Source organism: Lampetra planeri, chromosome 1, assembly GCF_965212315.1.
Source record: "Lampetra planeri chromosome 1, kcLamPlan1.2.h2, whole genome shotgun sequence".
Classification (NCBI taxonomy): Eukaryota; Metazoa; Chordata; class Hyperoartia; order Petromyzontiformes; family Petromyzontidae; genus Lampetra; species Lampetra planeri.
In genome coordinates this window covers 9,132,182-9,158,809 of record NC_136107.1, presented here as the reverse complement: position 1 = coordinate 9,158,809, position 26,628 = coordinate 9,132,182, and the positions used below count along the sequence as shown (strand labels likewise).

At 43.2% G+C, this 26,628-nt stretch overlaps 1 protein-coding gene across 9 annotated transcripts in view; it reads left to right on the top strand.

Moving 5' to 3' along the window:
• LOC144742273 (RNA-binding motif, single-stranded-interacting protein 1-like) overlaps positions 1-26,628 on the top strand; it is a 244,966-nt gene that overhangs the window by 131,524 nt on the left and 86,814 nt on the right. For all 9 annotated transcript variants that reach the window (XM_078592494.1, XM_078592477.1, XM_078592459.1 and 6 more), the window contains exon 2: positions 18,553-18,740. In XM_078592494.1, the coding sequence (XP_078448620.1) occupies positions 18,553-18,740 (188 nt within the window). The remainder of the gene's footprint in view (positions 1-18,552; positions 18,741-26,628) is intronic.

Genomic DNA, 26,628 nt, shown 5'->3' with positions numbered 1-26,628 from the left:
ACACAATAATTCATGTTGTTAATTGGTTCTTTAAAAAGGTTTCTCAAAATATATTTACGTTACTTTCACATGTTTTCGATTATATTGTGGTGGAACACTTGACTTAAACTTGGACATTTGTGAGTTCAAATTCTGGTCGGCGGTCGATTCAGTTCATCTCTCCAGGCTTCATAAACTAAACAAGATATTTTGAAAGTCAGCTAAGGTTGTCCTATGGAGAGACTATTCCCCTTGATATAAATGTAGAATTCTCAAGACCACCAATGCATATGAGAACCACGCAATGAATATTTGAGTGGGCACAGAGTTATAGTTTTGGGTTGGTCACTGCTGCCCTGTGCAACTAGAGTGATGTGGAAGCGGATGCCGCATTATATACTGGATGCCTTCTCTCTCCATGCTGGTTTTGTGTACTGTATGGGATTCTATGGGGTTTTCTGTGAGAGTATGGGTCTCTATGTGGATCTATGGGTCTCCTTGAGTCTATGTATCTCTAAGTCTACAGAGCTCTGTGTGAGTCTGTGGGTCTCAGTGATGTGAACGTGGATGCTGCACGCATTTTTTGATGGTCAGTTTTTTTTTGTAATGGACTCACTGGCAGCTCTTCTCAAACCGAACACTGCATTGTCCATTGCTTGGATGAGCTGTTCTGAAGCTGAACGCTTCCTGACTCAGAGACCAGTGAATGGCTCGTAAGAATTTGACTCGTTATATTTTGCACCTGATATCGTTTGTCTTACCCACATGCAATCGTTTGATATATTAATGTCCCTGCTTTAGAATGTTCTGAAACAGTCATTTCTGGTTATGTTTGTGAGTGAACTCAAATGAATCGTCTCCCACCCACGACCATTGCGGGGGGGAAGGTGAACATTGATGTGGTCCTGCCACTATGTCCTCCAGTGGTCAATGTTGTCGGTGATGAAGTGTGGCAGGAGCACCTCTGTTAACGTGACGTGGACGAGCACACGGGACTCCAAAGACGTCTGTGATATCGCACGACAGGCAGCGTTTGGAGCAGTTACACAGTCACTTTTAATCACGCGAAAGGAGCAATTTGGAAGGCGTCGCGCTTTTTAATCCACAACTCTCAAAAATCAAAGGAAATATTTGCCGGAAGTAACAGTGGCGGGGGTCAAAATGTTTTAATGCTGCTTGGCTTCTAATGGTACGTGCCCTTTTGTATCCATTAAGGAAAGCTCAATACCCTTTTTAAACAGCGTAAATTATAACTTGGCTCTACGTTTTTTGGCTAATGAGATTCGCAAGGAAGCTGGCTGCGCTGTGCGTAGCCTGAGGGCCCACAATGTCTGTGTACGTGTGTGTGTACGTGTCATGTGCCCGTTCACAGTCCCGTCATTACGTTTTTACCCATTGCACACCCGGAGGTGTCAATTTCCTGTTTTCGAGTGGATTCTCGCTCAATTATCGCAGCACGAAATAAGCTGGCTCGTGGCCGCTCAGCCGGCAGGCACCACTTAAGGCTGAAAAGGCTCCAAATTGCTGGCAATCTATCTGGAAGGCCTGAACTCGCGCCGATCAGTCCTTAACGTCGCATGTTTCCTTAACCTCAGCTGCATTCACCGCACACATCACACATTGTGCTGTGGTTACACATGTCCCCGCTCCAACATTGTTTCTCCCTCTCTTATCCCTCTCTTATCCCTCTCTTTTCTCTCTAAATCGTTACCTGTGAAAAAATAATTTCTCGCAAGAAAAGCATAGAAAGTGAGGAGATGCCAATGTACGTGTGCTTTTCTCCCACGAGAATAATTGTGGTTTGATGGCTGTAAATCTGCGTGGAGTTTTTTTCTTCTATTTGCCACAATTGTTTTAGCCGTGAACACAAAATTATCCAATAAGGAATTCCCAAACGTTCCAAACATGACTAGGCTGAAAGAGAATTGGCACTCAAATGAAGTAATACCGAATAAATAAATATTGATTTAGGGCAGGCATATCATGATCATGTGTCCAATGTGTAATTCTTGTAGGATCTTGCAGAAGGAAAGAATTGCCGGTTATGTGCAGCGGCATTAATGGCATTGGCTTTGATGATCTCTTGATCTTGATATTCAATGTCATTATCATCATCAGCAGCCAAGGTCTACCCACTGCTGGATGAAGGTCCCCATAAGCTGTCACTTGCTGTCATAGTCCCGCAATGTCACGGTCCATTTCGTTCCTGCACACGAGCCGATGTCATTGCTCCATCTCCTTTGTAAATTGCCCTCTCGGGTTTGACCCCCTCCTTTGTCTACCATTCCGTTCCCAGCCTCTTCCATTAGCCCATCACTTCTTCTGGAGTCGATGTGTGCTGCCCAAGTCTGCTTACTTTCCTTAACTGACGAAATTATGTCTCTAATTTGTGTTGGTTCTTTGATAAAAGTAATCCTCTTTAATCCATGTGTTATTCCACTCTCAGTCGCTGAGTGTAATTCAAAGCATGTACCTATCCATACTCGTTGTTTTTAATTGTCAATATTTCTGATCCTTATGCCGTAATCGATAATGTATGTATGTTGAACTTCTTTCGCACCGTACGTAGCCAACCGTGCTAATTATTCAGATGCAGTTGTGTACAAATACACTCCTGCTGTCCTTCATAATTACGTCATCTATCTATCCACATATGCCTTTTAGAATGCCCCTAGATATGCATGGACTGCTGTGTTGTCCAGCTGTGTCCGTCCAACAAATATATGATTTTGTAAAAAAAAAACATGTTGTACACTACTTTTGCCTTGCTCATTTAGTGTCGTTTATTTCAATTGGTTGATATAATGACTAAGTCATCTGACAAACTAAGATGGGTAATGTTTCCTCCATTTATGTTTGAACATTAATTTTTGATAATCACATTTTTGGAAAATTATATTGTAAAGGTCGCTCTCATTAAATGAGGTGAGAGCGTAACTCATTTAATGATATCCTTAATAAAATAGAATCGGTTGTTGGAACATATGTAAAACATGTACATACCTGTTTATTAAATGTTTAAACGGAAGTAAATTTTCTTTCTGTGGATTTCACACCTGATGATGATTGCTTGTGTTGCAGTCGAAACGTCGTGAGAAATGTTTTATTGTTTTATATTTTTATTATTTTATTATTCCCTTCTACGTGACTTTACCGAAAGAACCAAGAATATAAATAGGAAGTAAAGTAGTCAAATTGTGCAATGATGCCTCAATCATTCCTGTATTACAAAGGAAGACACAATGGATCTGAAGAGTGTCAGAGTTATTAGTCTCCTAATATATATATAAATTGTTCGCAAAGAACATTGGGAACTGAATATAATGGAGAATGTATCGCCTTACTGACCACATGAGCATGTAATACCATCGACCACATTTCATGAAATACAAATGAATAACAAATACCATTTTTCCAGCCTTCTGTATGCTATGAAAAGGCATTTGACTCTGTGGAACTGATGTCTTCATTCAAGTGCTCACAAGCCAAGGCCATACGCCATGTCCTTAAAGTACTAAAATGTAAACAAATAAGAATGGAACAGCGACACTGATATTATTTTCATGATTGTTGTATTGTGCAGTTATAATTGCCCAAAACGTATGGTGTGGCTTAGAGATCAGGATTTAAAATATGCATGGTCGTCCATGCTTGCGTTGTGGCCGAAACGTCGTGAGAATTATTTTATTATGTTTTATTTTTTATTATTTTATTATTTCCCTTCTACGTGACTTTACCGAAAGAACCAAGAAGATGAATCCCTGCAGTCACGAAAGCTTTAAATCGAAAATTAAATTGAATGTAAATGAATGGAACCCACCGCTTTCACATCATGCATCAAGGCCACGGAAATGTCCTTGCCACAAAGATCCCACCAAGGTAGGGCCTCCCTCATACTCCCTGCTCCCTCCACCCCACTCACAGTTTCATCATGACCCTGGGGCCTCGAGGCAGATATTTTAGAGCTGACAAATAGATTTGATGTTGAGAAATAACACATTTTCCTTTTATGATAAGCCCAGCTGTGTGTGTACACAACAGTCCACATGATTTAATAGGACGCACAATGCAGTGTATATGGCAATAAACAATGGTTAATGTGCACCTTTGCACTTCCTTTCTGTTATCTGCTAATTTCAGGAATATCATTCAGACTTCAGAAGCACTGATATGGTAATGTGGTTTAACACGTAGGCTTTCGCGACCAATATTATTCATAATCAATGTTTTTGGGTTAGATGGCGTTATTTATAAATGTGTCGTAACCCTCCACCACCCGACACGGCCAATCAGCAAAAAAGTGTCACGTTTACACATTCTGGCGAATTGCCCGATGATGCTGGATGCAATTACCAGCGAAACGTCGTACTCAAAATTGTAAATGATGTGGTTTCATGCTTCAACACACCGGTGGGCTAAAGTAGTGAACTATTTGTCTTTTGTCAACGTGACACTTTTTTGCTGATTGGCCGTGTCGGGTGGTGGAGGGTTACGACAAATTTATAAATAACGCGATCTAACCCAAAAACGTTGATTATGAATGGTAATGTAGCCTTAAAAATATCATCAATAATATCGGAACCTTTTTTTAAACTTGAAGCCATTTGTTTTGCCAGAACTTTCAACAACATTGTGATATATATTATTGGTTCTTTCGGTAAAGTCACGTAGAAGGGAAGTAATAAAATAATACAAATATAAAACAATGAAAATTCTCACGACCTTTCGACTGCGAAATCCACAGCAATAAAATTTTCTTGCTGTGGATTTCACACCTGATGATGATTGCTTGTGTTGCAGTCAACTTCGTGAGAATTTTAATTTTTATTGTTTATATTTTTATTATTTTATTATTTCCCTTCTACGTGACTTTACCGAAAGAACCAAGAATATGAATCCCTGCAGTCACGAAAGCTTTAAATCAAAATTTTACATTGTGATAAATACGTTTCTTAAGTAACACATCTTAGCCGAGTGTTCTCGCAAGTCAAGCAAGGATTTACACGTGTTAACAGATTATGAAACACAATTGTGTTGCACTTTCGTGGATGTAAACGATTAAGTGTGTGTTACTTGCACGTGTTATGCATACATGCACACAGTTGTAACCAGTGGCGGCTCCTGCAAAATCTCTCAGGGGGGGCAAATGTCTGGATGATTGATAAGGATAAGGTCCACCCATGCAATGGATAAATTAACAGCTTAAGCATGTAAAGGCAACTTCACTTCTTTAATATTAATGAAAAATAAAGTGACTCTTACAATACATTTTGTTTGTTTCTATACTCACTATTAAAACAAACCACTCAAGTTTATTTTATTAAAGATTCCACTAGGTGGCGACAAATTATATTGTTGGATGAAACGTGCTTACGTATGATGACGTAAGCACGTATGATGACGTAAGCACGTTAGGGCGAGCCCTCCCGGAACCCATAGAGAATGCATTGCAGCGCCCCCGTTCGAAAAAAAACATCTTTGAATGTAAGTCTATGGGACCACTCGGGGCGATTCTCAGCTGGAGGGAAATCGCCCAAAAAGAGGCGGTACTCCACAGAACGTAGCTTGACGCTGATTGGACTATATCCAGCGGCACAGTGACGGCTAGCGCAGGCCTCCTAAAACTGTGCATATCTACAAACTATACAGACTAGCTTAGTTTGTAGACACCGCCAGGATTAGTTTGTAGAATAAATGTAGATCATCTATAGAGCCCCATTGTTTCATTGATTTACGCTCGCTAACGAAGCAACGACACCAGGAGGCGACGCTGCTTTGTCTGGAAAATGCCCTCAAGGGACAGATGCATCATAGAACTGCGGAACTCGTCGAGTTCCCACTTGAGTATCGAGAAGTCCGACTCGACCGCCGTCGTGTTGGTGAGCACCGATGCCAACCCGCCGCTGAAAGCGCGGAGGTTGTCGAAACCACTCGGCAGCACATCCCACGCGTCGTTGAATGTCGTCGTGTTGGTGTGCTTGTTGATGGCGTCGTGAATGATCGTGTCCTCCTTGTAGAGCTTGACCAGTTGGCGATGCTCCTCCTCGACCATGTCGACCTTCACAGCTGACCAGAATTTCGTAACATGCACGCGACGCACTGCCAGCACGTCCTTCACGAACACACCAGGATGCATCTTCACGAGCTGAGTGGGCATCACGGGCGCCGCATCCTGGTCGAGAGCTCGATTGGCGTCGTTACGCTCTGCTTTGACGTCGTTGAGACCCGCGATCAGCGTCATCACATATATCGAGATCTCCTTGACGATCCTTGTCTTGTCGACCTCATTGAGACCCTCGTAGCTCTCCTGCGCAAACGATCCCTGGTCCTCAATGTGGGCAATGATCGCGGCAGACGCGATGCGCATCGACTGATCATGATACGACACGTACGCCTCATCATGATTGTTGACGCCATCAACAATCTCAACACTGAACAAAACGGTGAGCGACCCGATAAGCGACTGAATATGCTCCTCCTGCTGCGCGATGAGCAGCGACTGGCTCTGGAGCTGGACGATAGTGACGTTGATGGCGTCGATGGCGGGCGCGAGCGCGTAGGTAAGAACCCACCAATCGGCGGTGGGCAGCTTCGCGGGGTTGTTCTCAGTAGTGTACTCGATCAATGCTCGGCGGTACTGCTTGTAGAACTTGAGCACGTTCCCGAGATTGGCCCATCGGTTAGCCTTCCTGGGGCACTTGACCTTTATCTTGATGATCAGGTTGTTTTGGGTGCGGAGGTACACCGAAAAGTCGTACACGATCTTCACCCAGCTGCCATCGAAGACGCACTCGGCGGATTTCTTGACCACAATATCGATCTGATGAGGCGGACACCAGATTCGAATGACGTCGTTCTCGGCCTCCTTCACAATGAGCGTCACCAGCCCCCCATGACGCCCAGTCATCGTATTCTCGCCGTCCGATGAAAAGCCGATCAGCTTGGCGTGCCAGTTGGGGTACAGCGCGTCGAGGAACTTGACGAGCATGCGGAAGATGTTCTGAGCAGTGTGACGCTCGAACATAGGGATCGCGACCAGGTGCAGATTGACAAGGAAGCCGCGGTAACAAACGCGGGTGCGCAGGTCGAAGAACGACTGGCCGCGGTGAGTACTGCCGTCGCCAGCCAGAGAGAAGGCCCACACCGATGGATCGTCGATTATCCTGGCGATCATCTGCAGCCCGACGGCCACCAGAACACGGACTGACTGTGCGACGATGAGGTCGTTCATGCCCTGCAGCTTCGGCGTGTTGGTGCGGATCCTGGCATGATCGATGGCAGCAGCCGTTTGACGGAACGACATGCCGACACCGACGTGGTCCATGGCGAGCTCGAAGCGCATCTCGTTCTTGATTGTTGCCGTGTACGTATACGTCCCCGTCTCGATGTTCACTTTCTTGACGAACAGCTTCATCGCGTTGACCTTCTCCTTGGCCTTCTTGGCGGCCTTCTTGGCGATGGCTGCGGCCGCGTCCTCATCGTCGTTGTCGTCGCCGCTGTCCTCGTCGTCATCGCGAAAGAACAAGTCCCCGATAATTGTCTCAATGATGCTGTTCTGGATCACGTAGTCGATCGACGCGGTCGACAGGTCCATGTAGTTGTGGAGCGTGTTGGTGCGCTTGGCCATGCCGTTGAAGTAGCTCTTCTCATCGGGCGACAGCGTCTGGTAGAGCATCCACGATTCCTTGTGCTGCCCTTCAAGATGGTGGCGGTACTGATGCGGCAGGAATGGCTTCGTGAAGTACTTGATGTCGGTGCGGTTCTTGCGCTTGCGGCCCGAGTCGCCCGTCACCTCGACCACATCACGGCCTTGGTGAACACAGAACAAGCAACGACAGGACTGCGCGCCATTGGCCTCCGTCGTGATGAGCTCCATCCCATACTGAAGGGTGTGTGAGGATTGGAACGGCGTCGCCACTTTTTTCCCTCCCATGTTGCTGCAGCTGCAATGCTCGGTATAACGATGCGGTACGTCTTGCCGCGGATTACGCAACTGCGCACTCCGCGCACTCACTAGTTTGTAGACGCAGCCAGGCTTAGTTTGTAGATATGTGGCGCTATTTATAGCGAATCTACAGTTTTAGGAGGCCTGGGCTAGCATGACTCTGTAGTTGAATGACATTGGTGGTGCGTCGCCCAATCGCCCTAATGAAGAAACCGCCCCTGGTTGTAACCCTAACCCTGTCACTCGAGGAGGCAGACTCACACCAGTAGTGCGTGTAGAAGGGTGGAGGCCAACATGAGATGGATGGATTTAAATGGATGTTACGTATGTTTCACAGAGGGGGGTAAAAGTGGTGCTTCAATTGGATTCCAAAAACCCTTAATGCAATTGGAATACGTCCACCATCTTGCAACCAGGCCACATACTACACGAGTCCTTGAGTGCGTTCAGTGAACTGGACTTGTTTGACATGCTACGATGTTTTTCTAGGGTTGCCACGATTGTGTCATCCACCCCTACCCGGGAAATTGAAAAGCATCACACCACATTAGCGTTATCATTTCCACAAAAAAACATTTATTGGTTCCAGTACGGGATTAAAACGTGTTGCACAAATAAATGAAGAATATACAGTTGTGTTGTTTTCGTGTATGTATGTAAAACATATTTGAACTAATAGTCACAGGATCTATGTTAAAATTATTCTTGGCAGCATGCCAGTTGTGGTTTCCATATTCATGTTAGGCTCTTGACATTTTGTACAATCTGAATTATGCAATCTCCAGTAAGCAATGGGAACTGGCAGTGAAGTGTGCCCCCATTCCCGTCGGCACGCTTTCTATACAGAGAAAAAAATGAGAGAGATCAGAGGACCCTTCACAGAGCAAATTAACGCTAAATTCAATTGAGCGCGGGGCGTGCAGTGACGGGGGCTCAGGAATGAGGCTCTTTTGAAGGACGCTCACAGCTCAGCGGGTGAATCAGCACCATGCGGTGCTCATGAGGAGGGAGAGAAAGATAGAGAGAGCAAGGCACTGGCCAGCCAATAGCTTAATTAGTCAGCTTTGGTTTCTTTCAGCTCTTCTCTTTAATTACGTGCCCTTTATTCATCACACACATCCTCACCTACTGCACATTTAATCAACCTCCACATGCCCTCCACAGAGTCCCCACCACCTCCTGCTCGGTGTTTTAACAGCCTGTATGGATTCTATAGCCCAGGCTGGGTAGGTTCGTGGCCCAGGTGAGAGGTTGATTGGTAACAATGCAACTAAACCAAAATGCAATTTACCGATTTTTCAAGAAGACATGGAAACGTTGTTTTTGAAGCTTATTTATGGATTGTATGCTTTGGTCTTTTTTTGGGGTCAATACATCTTTTCATCTGCATTGTTATTTTTTTGCATCATAAAATAACGTAAAAGTCAAACGGATAGTTTTTTTTGTAGGAATTACGATACTTATTACCAAAGTTTAATTGATAGAATTGCTTTTCGTGAATTTTTATTTGCAGCAGCACTCCATGTTTATACGGCGAGCAAAGATTGTGTCACCGTGACGGACCTGTGCGGAGCAGCGTCGTGACCTGTGTTGTGTGGCTTGGGAAGGGCATTAGAAGGAAGATGGCCTCTGCTTTGATTGCTGGACCACTCATTTTTCCTTCATTGCATGAAATTCCAGTTATTCTTCTGGCGATGCTGTTTTTCCCAACCCTGCCAACCTCCCAATATGAAAGGGGAGTTGACATGCCGGCATGTGTTGCTATGTTGCCATTTGCCTGTGGATATAAAGCAAAACTTATTAGAGCTCATGGATATCTGCCTCCTCTATGTTTAATAAATCTCGAATGGTTACTCTTTGACTAAATTCAAATAGAATATGTTTGGTGGATGTGTAGGTTTGTTTGTGCACAAGGTTGGGCCAATGCGCGCATGGTTGTGTAATGTTGAAAGCAGATAATTACCATCCTCAATATGTGTTGGTGTCTCACTTGGTAAATATAAACCACGACTGCTAAATAATTGCCACGACGTTCATTTAAATTTTTAAGCTGTTGAATGAAAATAAACACAACTGAACAGATTCATGATCAAATGAAATGTTCGATAGACGGGCAGTGGTTGTATGAATAGAATTAGAATGTTTAATTAATGTCTATATATATGCAGTGTTTTCTTACAATATTTGAGGCAGCATACACGATTAATCTCGGATAGTCATATTGATACTTACTTTACACTTTTGCATCAGCATTGTATTCTCTGTTCTGGAATTTTCTTTTAAATTAATGCACGTGTTATGACATGTCGGATATATTTTATTGTTAACCAAAAGAAGCTCAGTAATTGTAATGTTTTGAATAAACATATATTTCTTGAAATTGACTCTGTACCCTTACAAACCTTCCCCAGAAAAAGATCCACGTTTGCAATTCATCAAGACATCAGAATGTTTCGTGAAAACTACACTTGGCTGTACCGTCAAGTAGCAGATGTTTCCGTTGAGCACCGTTAACATTACTATGTTAGACAGAAAGCATTATTTACAAACTGCAGCACAATTTGTTTATGCTTTTGTGCATGGGGTGTTACTTTCAGCAATTATGTTTTCTTTCTACTCATATCTTTTTGGTGATCTCGGCATCAGGCCATGAGATGAAGATGCATTCGTCCAGAATGGAGTTGACCAGAGCATCGCATTGTGTCAGGCAATGAGCCCCAGAAGAAGAGTTACTTCTGGAGTTACTTCAATCCTGGCCTCCTATCCAATACTGGATATAACGCACTGGTGATGAATTTAAGAAAAATAATTATTATATAACCTGATTTAGTATTTTCAGATTTATTTTTTTAAGGACAATTTTGGAATATTTTGTGGATTTTCACATGTACACACATGTTTGTGTCTACACTAACAAGTGATATACATCACCCGATACCACCTGACACAATTTGGTGGGGAAAGCGTGGAAGTGACAGCATATTAGTGACACCACTTCTGAAACAAAAAATATTTGCATCGAGACTTAATTTTTTTTATTAATCAGAAAATTAGGAACACAACCCTAGAGCTCACTCATACTATGCAAAAGCAAATATACAAACCTCTGTTCTGTGTATCCGTATATATATAAAAGTACAGAGTTTGCGGGAGCAAATGCTGTTAATATGCAGATGGCCTAAAACATTTTTTTCCGCATATGTGTAGACACTTTTTTAACTATTAAACTTTACATTTTGCTAGGTCAGGCCCACTGAGCTATATAGCTTTTTATAGAAGCCACCTGCCACAAATAATAGCTCAACAAAGTGGTTTATGTGGAAATTTATAGCAGCCAAATACTCTAAATGCATGTTTCTAAATGCATGTAGAGGGAAAGACTGAAGGGCCCAGAGAATAATCCACGCACCCACGGGGAGAATATGCAAACTCCAAATATACAGGAATCAGGGTCTGGATCAAATCCACGACCTGTATACCAGCCGAGGGAGTTAACATCTCACCACAGCGTCCAGATAATGCCCCATGGCAAAACGGAATGAGTATCCGTACGATGTAAAGATTGCTCATTGCATGCCTGTGAAAACAACAACTTTAGTTCTCAGAGCTGGAATATTTCAATATAAGCGACAAGCCGCATTTATTGAAATGGAATTATTTATGCTGTCATTGGAGCTAATTTTGAGAACTTCTTACATTGTAGGGTACTTGAACAAGTGCCTGCTTTGTTCGCATCTGAACAGGCGGTTTTGTCTGCCCACCACAGAAAATTTGCACCAAGACAGCCTGATTCCAGGTACAGGCATAGCCATGATGCTGTTACAGATCATAAAAGTGGAAATGTTAAGGGAGAACTGTTCTTTAGCATCACGAGGTGAAACTTGTAGCTGTAAATCTCCAAAGGTCCCAATATGGCTGAACAATCTATCATGCACCGTGCACCTTTGACAGGATCGTTGGGGCTGCACACCACAAAAAAAGATATAACAGCGTCCTTACTGCTATCTACTTGTTTGGAAATGCATTATTCATGAAAGAAAAAAATAGTTTCACCAAAACTCAGTGTTTGTACTTCCAAACACGGCACTTAAAACTTTTTCTTGTGCACCAGCCTTCATGTAAAATTTAGCTTTGCAATGTTTTATTTGATTGTCTGCTTTTTATTTTATGCATACATTTATGAAAAAATTCTGTCCATCTGGTCTCACAATAGGATGTGTACTGTTGTTGTTTTATGTTCTATAGTTAACATGCAAATTGGTGGCAGCATGCAGCTGTTCCCAGGGCACACCTTCAAAGGATTTACATATATATTTATGCATTGAAGACCATATTGTTCTTCATTTTTCTTTAATTCCTACATCTCTTATTAAATTACCACAGTTTGTTGCCACATTTAAACAGCTGAAAACGGCGTGTGTGATCCCCCTGTTAATTCGTGCTTAGCTTCCTTCACAGCACACTCATGAGGAGGCCGATACTCAGCCTTGCCACTTGACTTGTATGCCAAACACTTAAGGGATTTTTTTTTAGAGACCTTCGTAACGAACAAATCACCATGACTGCAACGAGAATGCTGGCATTTTCACGTGCCAGACAGGCCGTCGACTGCAGTATGGTTAGAAGCTGTGAGCCCGGCAATGTGCCCTTCCCTCGCCTCGTTTTGCTCCACCCACACAGTGCTTGGCGTGGCTCTTTGATTAAATGGCCATGTGGCAGCGGACGTTAGTCTGGTCTGACGGCGGGGGGGGGGAGCCCGGGACGAGCTGGGAAGTCTGATGGGTTTGCTCAGGTTTCCATCCATATCGAATGTATCCAACCACATCCCCCCACCCCATTGTGCTGATGTTGAATGAGAGTGGAATTTAATGCATGGACGGAGATCGACTCTGGCCCAGAGGCAATCGGAGAGTGACACATGAGTCTTGATTCTCTCTTTATCTTTCCCTTTGGACGGTGTGTTTCTGCACTTATGAGAGGGCCTTTGGTCCAAGACGGGGAGGCTGAGCAGCAGACCTGTTTTCCATGGAAGAGAACACCAAATGGGAATTTGGGCACATTTAAGTAACTCTGCCATATGGCTCACAATGGTGCAGTTGGTGTGTGCAGAGAACATTACTGCTGTATTGTAGGATTGTTATTTTACAATAATGATATTGTGTCACCATGCTCAAATGAGAATTGTGTATTGCTCATGTGTGTTGACGAACCTAAGCTAGTGGTGGAAATTCAACATTCCCATGGTGGTATTCAGTCTCTTAATTTGGCCTTATTTTACAGTACATTGCAGAGGTGGGACAAAGTCATTGTTATGCAAGTCCAAGTCGAGTCGCAAGTCATCAAATTCATGACTCGAGTCTGACTCGAGTCCAAGTCACATGACTCGAGTCCACATCTCATAGGTGGGACAAAGTCATTGTTATGCAAGTCCAAGTCGAGTCGCAAGTCATCAAATTCATGACTCGAGTCTGACTCGAGTCCAAGTCACATGACACACCTCTGGTACATTGTTATTCCAAATGGTTCAAAGATGGCTTATTTTTTCTAATTCAATCTCTTAGGGTTTTTTTTATGGTAACATATTGTCCTGCAGCTGCAGCAAGCACTTAGAGATAAATCATGCAACAATGGGCTTTTATACAAAAAAAATGTGAGGCAATTACAATTACATTGAGGAAGTCGGTCAATATTTTGGCCTGCAGGCCTTTATCAGAATGAGTTTCCATCCAGTGGACCTCAGGCTTCAGCTAGGTTTGTTTGTAGCTGCCCTCAAATTACGTTTATTTTTCATTTCAAATTTAGCCAGGTAATCCCATTATTATTCCTTTAAACGACCCTTTTGAAAATACATTTACCTTATTTTCATTTCACCATGAAGTTAACAATGCATTTATTAACAGAATCTCGGCACATCCTGACCTTCCGCTCGCTCACACAAATGTCGCTCGGCGACCCAGACGCCAGGCCTGCTGTCCCTGGATTAGTGCTCGTGACCTCAGAAGGTAGGGGAGCGGTACTGCAACGGTTAACGCGATGCACTACCAACCCAGTGACCCGAGTGATTCCCACTCGCGGCTAACAACACCAGTGACAATTATTGGAGCTGGTTCTGGGTTTCTTCTAGGTCGACTAAGCCTGAATTGAGTCCATAGTACGATGTGTAAAAACATCGCCACTTGGGAGACAAATGCGACCGGACGTGGTGTTGGCTAGTCACCCCCTCGTGCGCCGTGCCAGCCTTCATAGGTGCTCGAGAACAGCACTTGCCCCAACAGTCTGTTCAGGCTATACGGGGGATCTTTGTATTTGTGACCTCAGAAGCACCTTGCATGCCATGGCCACATGCTCCCAAACTGCATTTCATATTTTCTCCGCATTCTGCGATAGACTTCCCCTCTTGCGACACACCTCGAGTTATTTTAGTGAGCAGGCGAGGAGTGACATTTGGCGCGTTTTTGATGCATTCTCCATCACAAATGAAAACCTGTTCTTGTTAAATGACGAGCACTAACCGCAAGTTCTGAAATAATCCGAAAGCTGCAAAAATTGCAAAACAGAATGCTCGGCGACTTAAAGAAAAGTCCACGTCCCGGCCGGTACACCCAGCCTCAATTGACTACATTCAGCATCTGGTTCATGAAACCTGCGATTTGCATTCGAAAGAAGAAAAAAATCTGACAATTTCAGCACAGGGAAAAAAGATCTAAATGTTCTGCGGGTGAAATGCTCAAAATAATTTCAAACCAGAAGCTGCATCAGCCTGATAAGCCTTGTAATATGACTCAGATGCCTCTTGGGAAAACAGAATATGCTTAAATCACACCATTATCTAGAACGGCGAGTGCAGTGGCCGTAACAGATATAAAGCTGTGCGTGCGTGCAACAGCCCTAGGCAGGCTCGTGCGTTTCCAGTGGGAGGTTCCTGTTAATGGCTTTTGGGAGGGACACTGGTGGAGTCCATCGGGCTGAGTGATAGCTTGTAAAAACCACAAATGTCCAACCATGCCCTTGCTCCCAGGGCTTCCCTCTGGCTTAAAATTACGGCAGATTTGGTTTATAGAGATGTGTGACAATGTATTTTATGTACTTATCCATATTACAGTGATATCAGATGATGCATACGATTGTAGGCAAAGCCCTTCTTTCGATGTCCGAAAAATATTTAAATCTTGACTTAAAGCTTTCGTGACTGCAGTACTTAATATTCTTTGGGTCTTTCGGTAAAGACTTTATGGTAAAGATTTTACCAAAAGACCCAAAGAATATAGATAAATGTTTATTACTTTTAATGAATATTCACGGTGCTGTATTTACGCATATTTGATATCTTGTTAAGCTAATCCATTGTTATGGCGCCTCCGCCCACCCAGCAGTATACATGGGTGCACCAGTCGATCGTCAAGTCGCGTGTCGTGGGGTGAAGTGTGGGTACCCCCACCTCTTCCAAGACATCTGACCAGTGTGTAAGAGGAGAGCTCGCTATTGTGGAGACCTCTTCTGCCAGCGGTGGCATCAGCAAGCAATTGCAGGGCTCAACTGTTACTTTTTAACCTTTTACATTGTTACGTACATGCTTGGATGTGAATAATAGAGAAGTTAATTGATTGTAAACCACAAAACTGAATGCAATTTTTAAATGTTTAGTAAAATGTTTAATATTATTCCCAAAAGCGCGTGTGCTTCTTGAATTATTTTTGTCGTGGCACATCATTATTATTCGGATTTTTAGAATCAAGAGTCAATAAATCTGTTTTGTTTATACAACAATCGGCAAAGTACCTCTGAAGTCAGTGTGTGGGCCTAGCCTGTGGTTAAACGCTACACCCTTGACCGAGGTTCACCGGTGTCCGAGTTCACTTCTCGGTCGTAACTGTGGTGTAGGCGGCGCCTGGTTTACGATGAAACCTCAAACCGAGGTCATGTCGACGACGTAAACATAAAACATCTCCTTCAATAAGACAGATGGAATTCGTCCCAGCATCCTAACCTACAGCAACATACGTGACTTTACCGAAAGAACCAAGAAGACTACAGCAACATGCCTATGAGTAAGTTACAAATATATCCAGTCTGGCACCTCTGTCCTCCTAGGAGTTGACATGTGTGCAGCACAGTGAGTCGATGGATAGGTGGTCATGTGTGAGGTGGTATAAATAAATACATGTGCATCGCTGTTCATTAAACATATGATGAAATCTTGACTTGAAGCTTTTGTGACTGCAGGAATTTATATTCTTTGACTCTTTCGGTAAAGTCACGTAGATAGGAGATCTCTTTTACCAGTGGCAAAATATAATGGTAGGTTTTTACCCTTTTAACTGGTACAAGACTGACACCTTTATTCAAGGCATCATGTTTGCAATGACCACAACACAAGTAGTCAATAAAGCAAACAAAAAGAAGCAACTCTGATAAAGATAATAATATGCACTGTCCTTGAAGTTGATTGGCCCACACCCGAGACGGCTTTCTTTAGAGCCTAGTCCCCATTGGTGTAGGGCCAGATGACACCAGAAGGCGTACAACTCAAAAACAGTGCAATATCAGAGTATTGAGAGTTCGGGGTAAACATTTACACTATGAGATCTCTTTTACCAGTGGCAAAATATAATGGTAGGTTTTTACCCTTTTAACTGGTACAAAACTGACACCTTTATTCAAGGCATCATGTTTGCAATGACCACAACACAAGTAGTCAATAAAGCAAACAAAAAGAAGCAACTCTGATAAAGATAATAATATGCACTGATATTGCACTGTTTTTGAGTTGTACGCCTTCTGGTGTCATCTGGCCCTACACCAATGGGGACTAGGCTCTAAAGAAAGCCGTCTCGGGTGTGGGCCAATCAACTTCAAGGACAGTGCATATTATTATCTTTATCAGAGTTGCTTCTTTTTGTTTGCTTTATTGACTACTTGTGTTGTGGTCATTGCAAACATGATGCCTTGAATAAAGGTGTCAGTTTTGTACCAGTTAAAAGGGTAAAAACCTACCATCACGTAGATAGGTTCAAAAATAATTTTAAAAACTAAACAAAATGATGCTCAAAAATAATATGATGCTCAACAGATGTAACCAACATTACAGTGTAATACTAATATGCCGTATGAATAATAATTATCAGTTAGCCTTCCATCAGTCCATCCATCCTTTTTTTTCTCAGGTCTGTGATTGGTAGAAATTGGGTTATGTGTCCTCATGCATTGTTCACCCATTGCCATTCGGCAATTCTCAATCGCTGATAACCATTGCTAGAGGCTCTTTAAAAACACTTAGTGGGGAATTTATTAGAAATCTTTGTCATCTTTATCAATGTGAGACATGTTTCCCTTGTGATTGTATTTATCTTGGGCCAGACGTGGGGTTTGTTGCAGTGGGAAAATAGTCTTAGGGGAATGTATGGTGGGATAAAGACAATGCTACAATTATAGTAACATTTAGATAATGATGGCACGTTGATTCGGCTGGGGTTGATGTCGGGGTGAGGTCAGAGTAGTTGGGGTGGACTTAACAGTGAATATAAATGGGCAAGACCTGAAGATATAAATAGTTATTGTTGGCATCGTGCCAAATGCATCTGAGACGAGTTCTATGGATTTCATGAATCTGTCTCAGAGACACATCCTATGAATCTATTCTACGAATCAAACTCCTCTCAGCTGCGGTTCATTAGAGGTTGATTACATTCTGCTTCCACTTCCCTGGCATCACTTTGTACCTTATCTAAATTATTAAGCTACATCCTGCCTTGCTATCAGTCCGGTAGCCCAGAACATCCTGTGAGGGTAACGCTTGCGGTTGACACTGATCTGCTGTAGCAGCAAGCTGCATTGTAATATTCCAGGTTATACTGTATGTGTGTGTATGTATATATGTGTGCATATGTGAATGCCATTGACAATCATGGTGCAAAATGATAGTTGAAACTCATAGATGCTCAGTATTAGATTATTGGCTGGCTTACATTTGTTTTCCCCATTGTCAAGTTCCTCAGTGCTGCATGCGGTATATTGCGATGGGATAATAATAATATTACTACTGCATAATTAATAACAGGACACAAGCAGGAGCTGGAATTAATAATCACGTGACAGTGACAGATGGTGCCAGCATGGAGAGTCATTCTTCCAGCAGTGGAAGGAGAATAGATAATGATAATCATGATAATTATGGTTCTAATAGAGAAAGCATGGAAATATTGATACAACCACAGTCGAGGACACTCGGGTATATTCTCGGATATATTCACCGGTCAATCGGGCTCGGTGGTGCTGTGGCAGAGCATTCAACTCACAATCAGAAGGTCATGAGTTAATGTCCTGGTCAGAGGTCAACTTCGCTCATCATCATCATCATCAACCCATGTGGCTTGACATGAAAATAATCTTTGTTGCAAGTCATCAGCAGTTTTCGTATGTTACATGCTGCTGCCTGGCACAGTAATATGGACATTCCATTTCTGGATCAAGTCTGCCAACAAAACCGATCAGCGTCGAGAGCTTGTTTGAGCAGGAAGCCATGTTGACGCTCGACTTCGACTTTAAGCTTGGATCGATGGCCACAGCTAACGATGCTTCCCTTTGCTTGCGCCCGTTCCTCCTGCCCCTCTCGTCCTGCGCGCCGGCAGCCATACGCGGCGAGCGGCCACCCTCTGGCGCCCCCAAGCCCCAGCGCTACAAGCAGCACCAGCGGCAGCAACAATGGGGGTGGCAGCGGTGGTGGGAGCTTTGGCGACCACCTGAGCAAGACCAACCTGTACATCCGTGGCCTCCTCCCCAACACCACTGACCAGGACCTCATCAAGCTCTGCCAGCCGTGAGTCTCTCCTCTCCCTCCTTGGCAAACCCTTTGTCACACATGTCCATAAGTTTTTACGGAAATGACATAACTATTTTTTTCACTTGCCTGTGAGCGTGTTACAAATTTAGGTTGAACATTAAGCACTGCTGACATTAATGTGCACTGTGTCACGTGTTCTGATCCGACAAGAAAAAGGGCTAATTAACTTCCTAAAACAATCAAAGACGTAATTTTGTATATGAATTAAGTGGAAATAGCTATGACTAGCTAAACTAACCATAGAGTGCTCTGGGAAATACGTTATAAATTGTAACATTTTTCCAGAGCTCACAAATTATGGGCATGATTTTTTAAGGGAAGTAAATAGTTTTTTCAAATATTAATTTCATTTGTTTCTTGTCCACAATGGTAATAATAATCATCATCTCACAAAACTTCACTAAGCCTAAAGACTAATTTTCACGTAGATCCTGCATTCGGTGGTTTATTTTTATTTTTTGGTGACTAGGAAAAGTTCTATGTGTTTTAGTACTCTTAATGTTTTGTTTCATAGAAGAGTGGTGGTTATTTTTTCCGAGCAACTGAGAGTGATAACATTAACAGTGTTCAATCGGGGGCATTTTAAACATTTCCGAGTCATGAGAATGATTTATTCTTGGAAAGGCTCTTGTCACTTTGAATTAAGTTAATCAGGTTAACTGGCCAATAACTGAGGGCAAAACTTTCACGCCGCTAATGTAAACACTTCTGCTTTAAATACACTGAGCTTCATCTGATCCTCATCAAAGGTAATTTCCCTACATTTGAGTTACTCATGGCCTTGCTCGTGGCTCAAACCTCCAACACTATGTTTTTTTACAGTATTCAAAACCTTTGTTATTTTGATCCAAAACCCTTAAGGGCATGGTGTCTGCTAATTCGTGTTCTGAACTCTGTTATTCTCAACTTCACTGACCTTATAGTCGCAGAAACAAGCCCCCTCTTTTCTGGATTTCTTCCAAAATCTCTGGGCTTTGCTCGCCGATTATATTTATTAGGTCCTAGATATTTCACTACAAGGCACTGTATGACTGATTAAAGCTGACAGCACAAACGCAAAACCATTTATGTACGATGTTCTGCCACAGGCAAACCTTTGTAGTGTAAATTTTGCAAACTGCATTGTTTAATTGCGCAATTTAAAGAAATTTGATTTTGTTGCATGCATTTGACAATCCCTGATCAAGAACACATTTGTATAGCCTTTATAGGTGGCATTTACATGGTTTTACCTGTATCCATCATTGCAATGTTTAAAGCTTAATAAAAACATATATTCAAAGATTAAAAGTATAAGGAAAGAAGTTATTATGCAGTGACTCGGCGACCCTTTCTTCATTTTAAATAAACAGGGTGCGCACATCTTCTTGGTTCTTTCGGTAAAGTCACGTAGAATGGAAATAATAAAATAATAAAAATAAAACATAATAAAATAATTCTCACGACGTTTCGGCCACAACGCAAGTGCGCCGTCCTCAGGTTGAGAACAGGTCTGTCGAGGAGACAGAGTCTGAATGAGGGTGCGCACATTTATATTGCAGATCAGAATCGAGCACACGCCATATGTTTGAATTTTGCATGGCCGCCAATACATATAAACAATTTACCTTTTTTTTTTGTTGATGCACGATTACACACGGGAGCGAGAATCTTGCGGGTCCGTCTGGGTGATGCTGCAGCTGGCGCTGCTGTTTAAATACACGATTCGCCGTTCGGTCAATTCGTGGTCATGGGCCGACTTGGCCTATTGCTATACTTGACTCACAATCGAGAGGGTTATGAGTTCGTATCTCAGTCACTGTTGACACCCCTTTGTGGGATGTCAACAGTGGTTTGTTCCATGATTAAACTGGCTTCCGCCATGGGAATGTGGAATTTCGCTGGCTCGGGATCCACGATGGAGAAGAGCGCAGGCACGTGCTCGTTTCGAGCAGGGACACTGACTTTCATCCCATTAGAGACGGCGTAATCACGAGGGGCCAGGGGGTCTGGATAGTTTCACACGACTGTCCCGGGTGCCTCTGTGAGGCAGCTGCTCTGGGCTGTAGCCTGTGAAGTGCCGTGGGAATGGCCTGACTCCTGGCTGAGCGCACATGCAGCTTGCGAGTTGCCAAGCCGAGCTCCCAGCTGTTGCAGCCATTCATTTGTTTTCTTTTCATGTCTGCTCTGAGAGCAGAGGAACCAACCCGTTAATGGAATGCATTCATAGAGCATTTTGTTCTGTTTGTGTATGCTATCCAGCAATGTTCAAAGAAAAAAATCATTAAAGATAAAAAGTGATTTCCAAAACGTAAGTGGATTTTTCTATTATGTGTTTTTACTTTTGCAATGGCACTTGGATACTTCTCATATTTTATTCATATCAAAAGCCACTGAACAATATTGAACAGGCTACGCAATGCTTTAACGTGGCCTTGCTCTGCTACACTTGACAGGAGATAATGTAGAGCATATCTTCCTCACAGAATTGTCAAAAGCATATCAATGCAATGTGATCATTTGTGGCTCAAGTGCACGGCTGTTGAGGAGAGAAAGTTATTTATTTCGAGCCTGCCCTTGGAAACAACCTGCACCACCGTATTGTGCTGAACCGAAATTTTTATTCATAGCTTTGGTCAAGTCCGTCTCTTTAACAGCATTACCACACATTCTAGCTGGAGTGCTCTGCGGTTGGTTTTGCCTGCTGTAGGTATTTCCTAAGCATTCTTAAGAATCGGGTCTTTGAATGTCAAGGAAAGTTGTCCTTTTTTCCTCCTCAAAGAATAGGGAACGTCGTGTACAGCAATGTCAGGAGTGCTTAAGGTTTTATTTCATGTCATTTTCTAAGGCATTGCCAAATGTGCTTTGTAATTCCATGGCAAATGTGGTATTTAGAATGAACAAGGCATTAAGTTATCTTTAACTGCCAGATCGCTTCTGCAGCACTCGTTCTGCAGGACATCTGATGTCCGTCAATGCACGGATGTGCGTGCGTAATGAAAGTGGAACACGGAAATATAAATAATATATAAAGTATTTGTGCACTGTGCATCACTCAGCCCTATCAACAGAGGTTGAGCGTTGTTGTACAAAAGCGCGCACACAGCCTTTATTGATGTTGTCTGCATCTCGGCGTCGATGTACATCATGTGGCGCAGCCTCGCCCAAGTGTTTTGTCGCACCCGTGTTCTGAATGCGAGGCCGTGTGTGCACTGAACCTAGCACAAGATGCATGGATTGACTGCAGTGAGGGATGTGTTGCATGCATGGGACATGGGGGAAAATGTGCCCGTTGATCACAAGCGGTGACGTTCGGCACCGAGCATCGGGGGGTTGGGGGGGATGAAGCCACCATCGTCATTCAGTCCACACCGCCGTAAGCCTGTGGCTTGGTGTGGAACGTGGCAGGGCTGGCTGTTGAAGAGTGGCTGATGAAAAGGCTGCTGTCAAAACCAAGCTATGCACTCTTTCTTGAAGGGAACACAGCAACTTCCAGCAGTCCCTGGGCGATTCTCTCTCGAGTGAGAGAACGCACCATGCATGGCTGCTCATGTGGCAAAGTGTGTACATTCCTAGGTGGGTGTCTGAGTCTGCCAATTCTTTGGCTGTAAAATTTTACCCCCAAACATGTGTATTGCTGGAGGGGGTTATGCTGGATGGTGGCTTACCATATTCCTTCGTCAAAGTCGAAGTTATTTTTTTCTGCTCAAACACACACTGGGGTGGTACTCATGCTGGCAGCCCAGAGCAAGTGGTGTAAATTCTACATTCCCTTGAGCAGGGGCCCTACTCTCGACAAGAGTAAACACTGCTTGTAAAGGTCATGGGGCAGCGCTGAGATCGCTTGCTTACAGCACTGCTGGCCTACTCTTCCACACTGGCCATATGGCTTGGAAGTGGTGAGCATACCCACACTTCATCCTACCACACGCAATCTGCTGATCGAGGGACTGTGGTGATTCAACTTTATACTGCTGGAAGGACAGATGATGAGGGGGGTTTAAGAAACATGCAAAATTGTAACCTCCTTTGCCAGTAGCAAAACATGATAACCAGTTATGTTTTGCTACTGGCAAAGGAGGTTCCAATGGTGTAAATGCTTACCCCGAGCTCTCATACTCTGATGGTGCATTGTCTTTGAGTTGTGCACCTTTTGGCGTCATCTGGTCCAACACCATGTGAGACTAGGCTCTAAGAAAAGCTGTCTTGGGTGTATACCAATCAATTTCAAGGACAGTGCATACATTATCAGAGTTGTGTTTTTTGTTTGCATTCCGACCCCAGGCATTGTGGTCAATGTAAAGGAGTCATGGTGTCAGTTTTGTTGCCAGATAAAAGGGTAAAAAAACAATTATCATGCAACATTGTTTCAACTGCCATGCCGGAAGTAGAATCCAACCATTGACCTCTGGGATGCAGGTCCAGTGTGCTAGCCATTACACCATGGCTGCAGCCTAATCACGTTTGATTTCCCACAAATTGTTACTCTTCTTGTTGACCATTTCGGGTCAATAGGCCAAGTTGGTCCCTATCGATATTTGAACTAGCAGCCTTGCAAGAGTTATTTATGTATGTGTACACGTGTTTGTTTGTATTTACTTAGTAAGACAAGGCTGCCGAGTTGAGATGGCTATGTCAGTCTATTACCAGAACACCCCCAGCAATATCATCCTGACGGCAAAAGAGAGGACATCGCGAGAGCTCCAGACAGTGTATAACTCTCTTTGTGGCTTCTCATTCTGCACTTGTTTGCTTCATATACATTTGGAGAGCGATGTTCATCTGACTGCGGCTCTCGCCTCGTGATACGACAGCGCACTGCCGGCTGCTGTTGTTATTTTAAGAGCCGGTAACTAAGTGACGAGTGTAGATGTGGCCAGCCTTTCTACACTGAGTGCCATTGTACCGCAAATGAGCCTTGTGCAATGAACCTTCAATGTGATCACAGATAATTAGAAATGCAAAGTGCCTGTTATACCAAGGCAACACAATGGTGTCGTGAAATCTCTGTTGTGTGACGAGCCACTTCAGATCCACTTTTAGTTTCTTTAAAGAAACTGGCGAGCAGGTCTCACAGGACGCTTCCCCGCTTAAGAATGTGATGACATTTGTCATTTTAAATTCTACTCTTAAATTGCTATTTATTTGAAATATTTTATATAACTTATGATTTGAAAAACACATTTCTTTCTTGTAAATTGAACTTGTGCTATACAATTGCATAGTTTGCATTTTTTTTTATTTGTAATGTTTGTTTTGAATGTTCACACATTTTAGTATTTTGTTTTACTCCAGTATTTTCTCTTCATTGCCTTCACATTTTCTGAGCCACTGCTGGAAATTCCACATCTCCTTGGCAGGGGCCACAGCAAAACCACTGTTGTATTTCTCTAGAACTATGGATTATAGAAGTGGTCAGAGAGCTCAAGGCTGTCACGTTTAAGGCTAATTTATCTTGTCAAAATACTGAGCAGTGAGCAAACTATCAAATAAAAATGCTCATGCAAAAATAAGAAAGGATTTACTCGACTCCTTGATTCAATCCAGTCTACTAACTCGGTTGACAAGTGCTGAGAAAAATGCTTACTCCCCTGCCCTCCTGAAGTGTGCTCAGGTTTGTGCTTGTGTCAGACTCAGACAGTCTCCTGAAGGATATTGGGTGAAGGCGTACAAACACTTTCTGGCATTGCATTTAAATGCTGCTATGCCAGCACATGATGTGCACTATGTGGAGCCATTCATGCATTTGGCCCTCGTGATTGCTTGAGTGCAATAGCTCTGGTAATAATTGTATTAATTCATGATTTCTGATAGCGCACTAAAGGTGCTGTGTAATACCTTTAAGGTCTGGCAAACTGGATGTCCTGCATGCATGCTTGGTAAGCCGACCTCACCAACCAAGCAAGCATTCCTTGGGTTGTCCACCAAATGCATAGCACCTGCGGTGGCTCTCTGTTTACATCCGTCGTTTCGAGGGTACTATCTGCAATTGTATCCACGCAGGCATGAAATTAGTTTATGCAGGACTGCACTTGCATGCACAGCTTATTGCTATCACAGCTATCGTATGTGCACCTGAGATTGTGCTGAGATATGGCATGAGTTTTGATGTGGAAATGCTTCCAGAATGTTTTCTACGTGCAGTTCAGTTTCTAGAAAATGAATGAATCAGATGCTAAGCCACAAATGTAGTCATTGTAAAACTGCATGATGCTCAGGGGAATGTCGCAACCCCAGTCTTACCATTTGATAGATTTCAAGTAGCAGACATACAGGTTTTGCATGTTGTTGTTGTAGCGGTTGTGTCCAATAGCTAAGAAAGTCTCCCGAGGTTGGCTCTGGAAAGAGCAAAACAGCAGTGAGCCCATCACTTATCTTGCAATAACATTCCGCCAAGTGTTGTTTTGTCTGAGACTATGAGGCCGATTCTCATCTTGGCAGGACACTTTCGTCCTGACGCAATGTTAGCATCCTCTGATCACTTGTCACTGGTCTGAAAGCTTCTGCCTGCGTGCAAATCGGACTATATGTCTTTTAAGATGGATGGGCTCATTGGCAAAAGTGACTGAAATAAATAAAATAAAAACACAGCAATTTGCAGCTCATAGCAGCACCGAGAACACCACCGCAGCGTGATGAGTGTATCCGTTGATTGCCTGTAGAGAATACCCTGCTGAGAATTATGGATTCTCAACAGGACCATGTGCGAGATACTGTTTGAATGGATGCATGGCAACATCAGGCATGGGAGCTGTTTTATGCAATACTTCTTGAAAGTTTATTTTCTGGAGGCACAGCTAAATTTTCTTGCTTGCCTCATCAATTAAATATTTTTGCTGAGCAGGGCCATGGGTCGGTGATTCTACTCTTATTGCCCAGCGACAATGTACTTCAAGTGTTGTGATATTTATTTTTTCTGCTTTGAGGGACACAAATAAATCTACAATTGGCACCAGTTTATTGTTCGTAATGTTTCCTAGCTCGGTGAAAATACGCTATTAAATTGATGCCACTAAAGGACACAAATCAAATAGGCTGTTGTGGTAAAAGCTCTTGATTAAGGGTTGGAAGACAGCGAGTTGAAATCCTAGTTCGAAGTCTATTCAACCCACCATCATTTCAGGGGTCATTTTGACTTTGTAGGAAGTTATTGGTAATAGTCTGACAGAGACACTGGCTCCTGCCAATATAATTTGGCATTTCCTCCATGAGCTTATGAGTTGCCAATAGACATGAGCACAGCTGTCCGATGTTATTTCAGGTTGCACGCCAGATTGTTCGGCATGATGTCCAACGTTTCACTCCCATAACAGTTCCTGAAGAAGCTCCCAGCACAAGGAGTGAAATGTGGGGCATTCTACCGAACAATACATGGTACAACCCAAAAACACATAGAAAAGCCATACATTACGAAGCTGCTTTAGGCATTTCCTAGGTAATCAACTTTAAATATGTATGTGGTAGTGCTGGGACAAGCACATCTCCCTGTTATTAACACAGCTGCTCTGATATAAACACGCTCTGGCAAACAATGGGGATGTCTCTTTCGCTGGAGGGCTCAGCCTGAATGAGGTGCAGCCTTATATTCACCATCATCAATGATCACTATTCCAGGAATTGTCATTTTTGCTTCATATTAATAATGACACTAGTTTTATAGCCCTTCATCAATTCACTGCTGCATGAAGGCCTCCTCATGCCATGTTGATCATGAGGGTTGTGTTGACCATACATCGCCACACTGGTCAGTGCCCGTTGGTGAAGCTGTGTGGTTCTTGACAGATTCAGGTATCACACGCCAGTGACAGCAGTGGCCGGGAGCTGAACTCAGGGTTCATAGCTCAAATCGGCTACCCAGCTCAACCACGACAGGGATGCTTCGTAA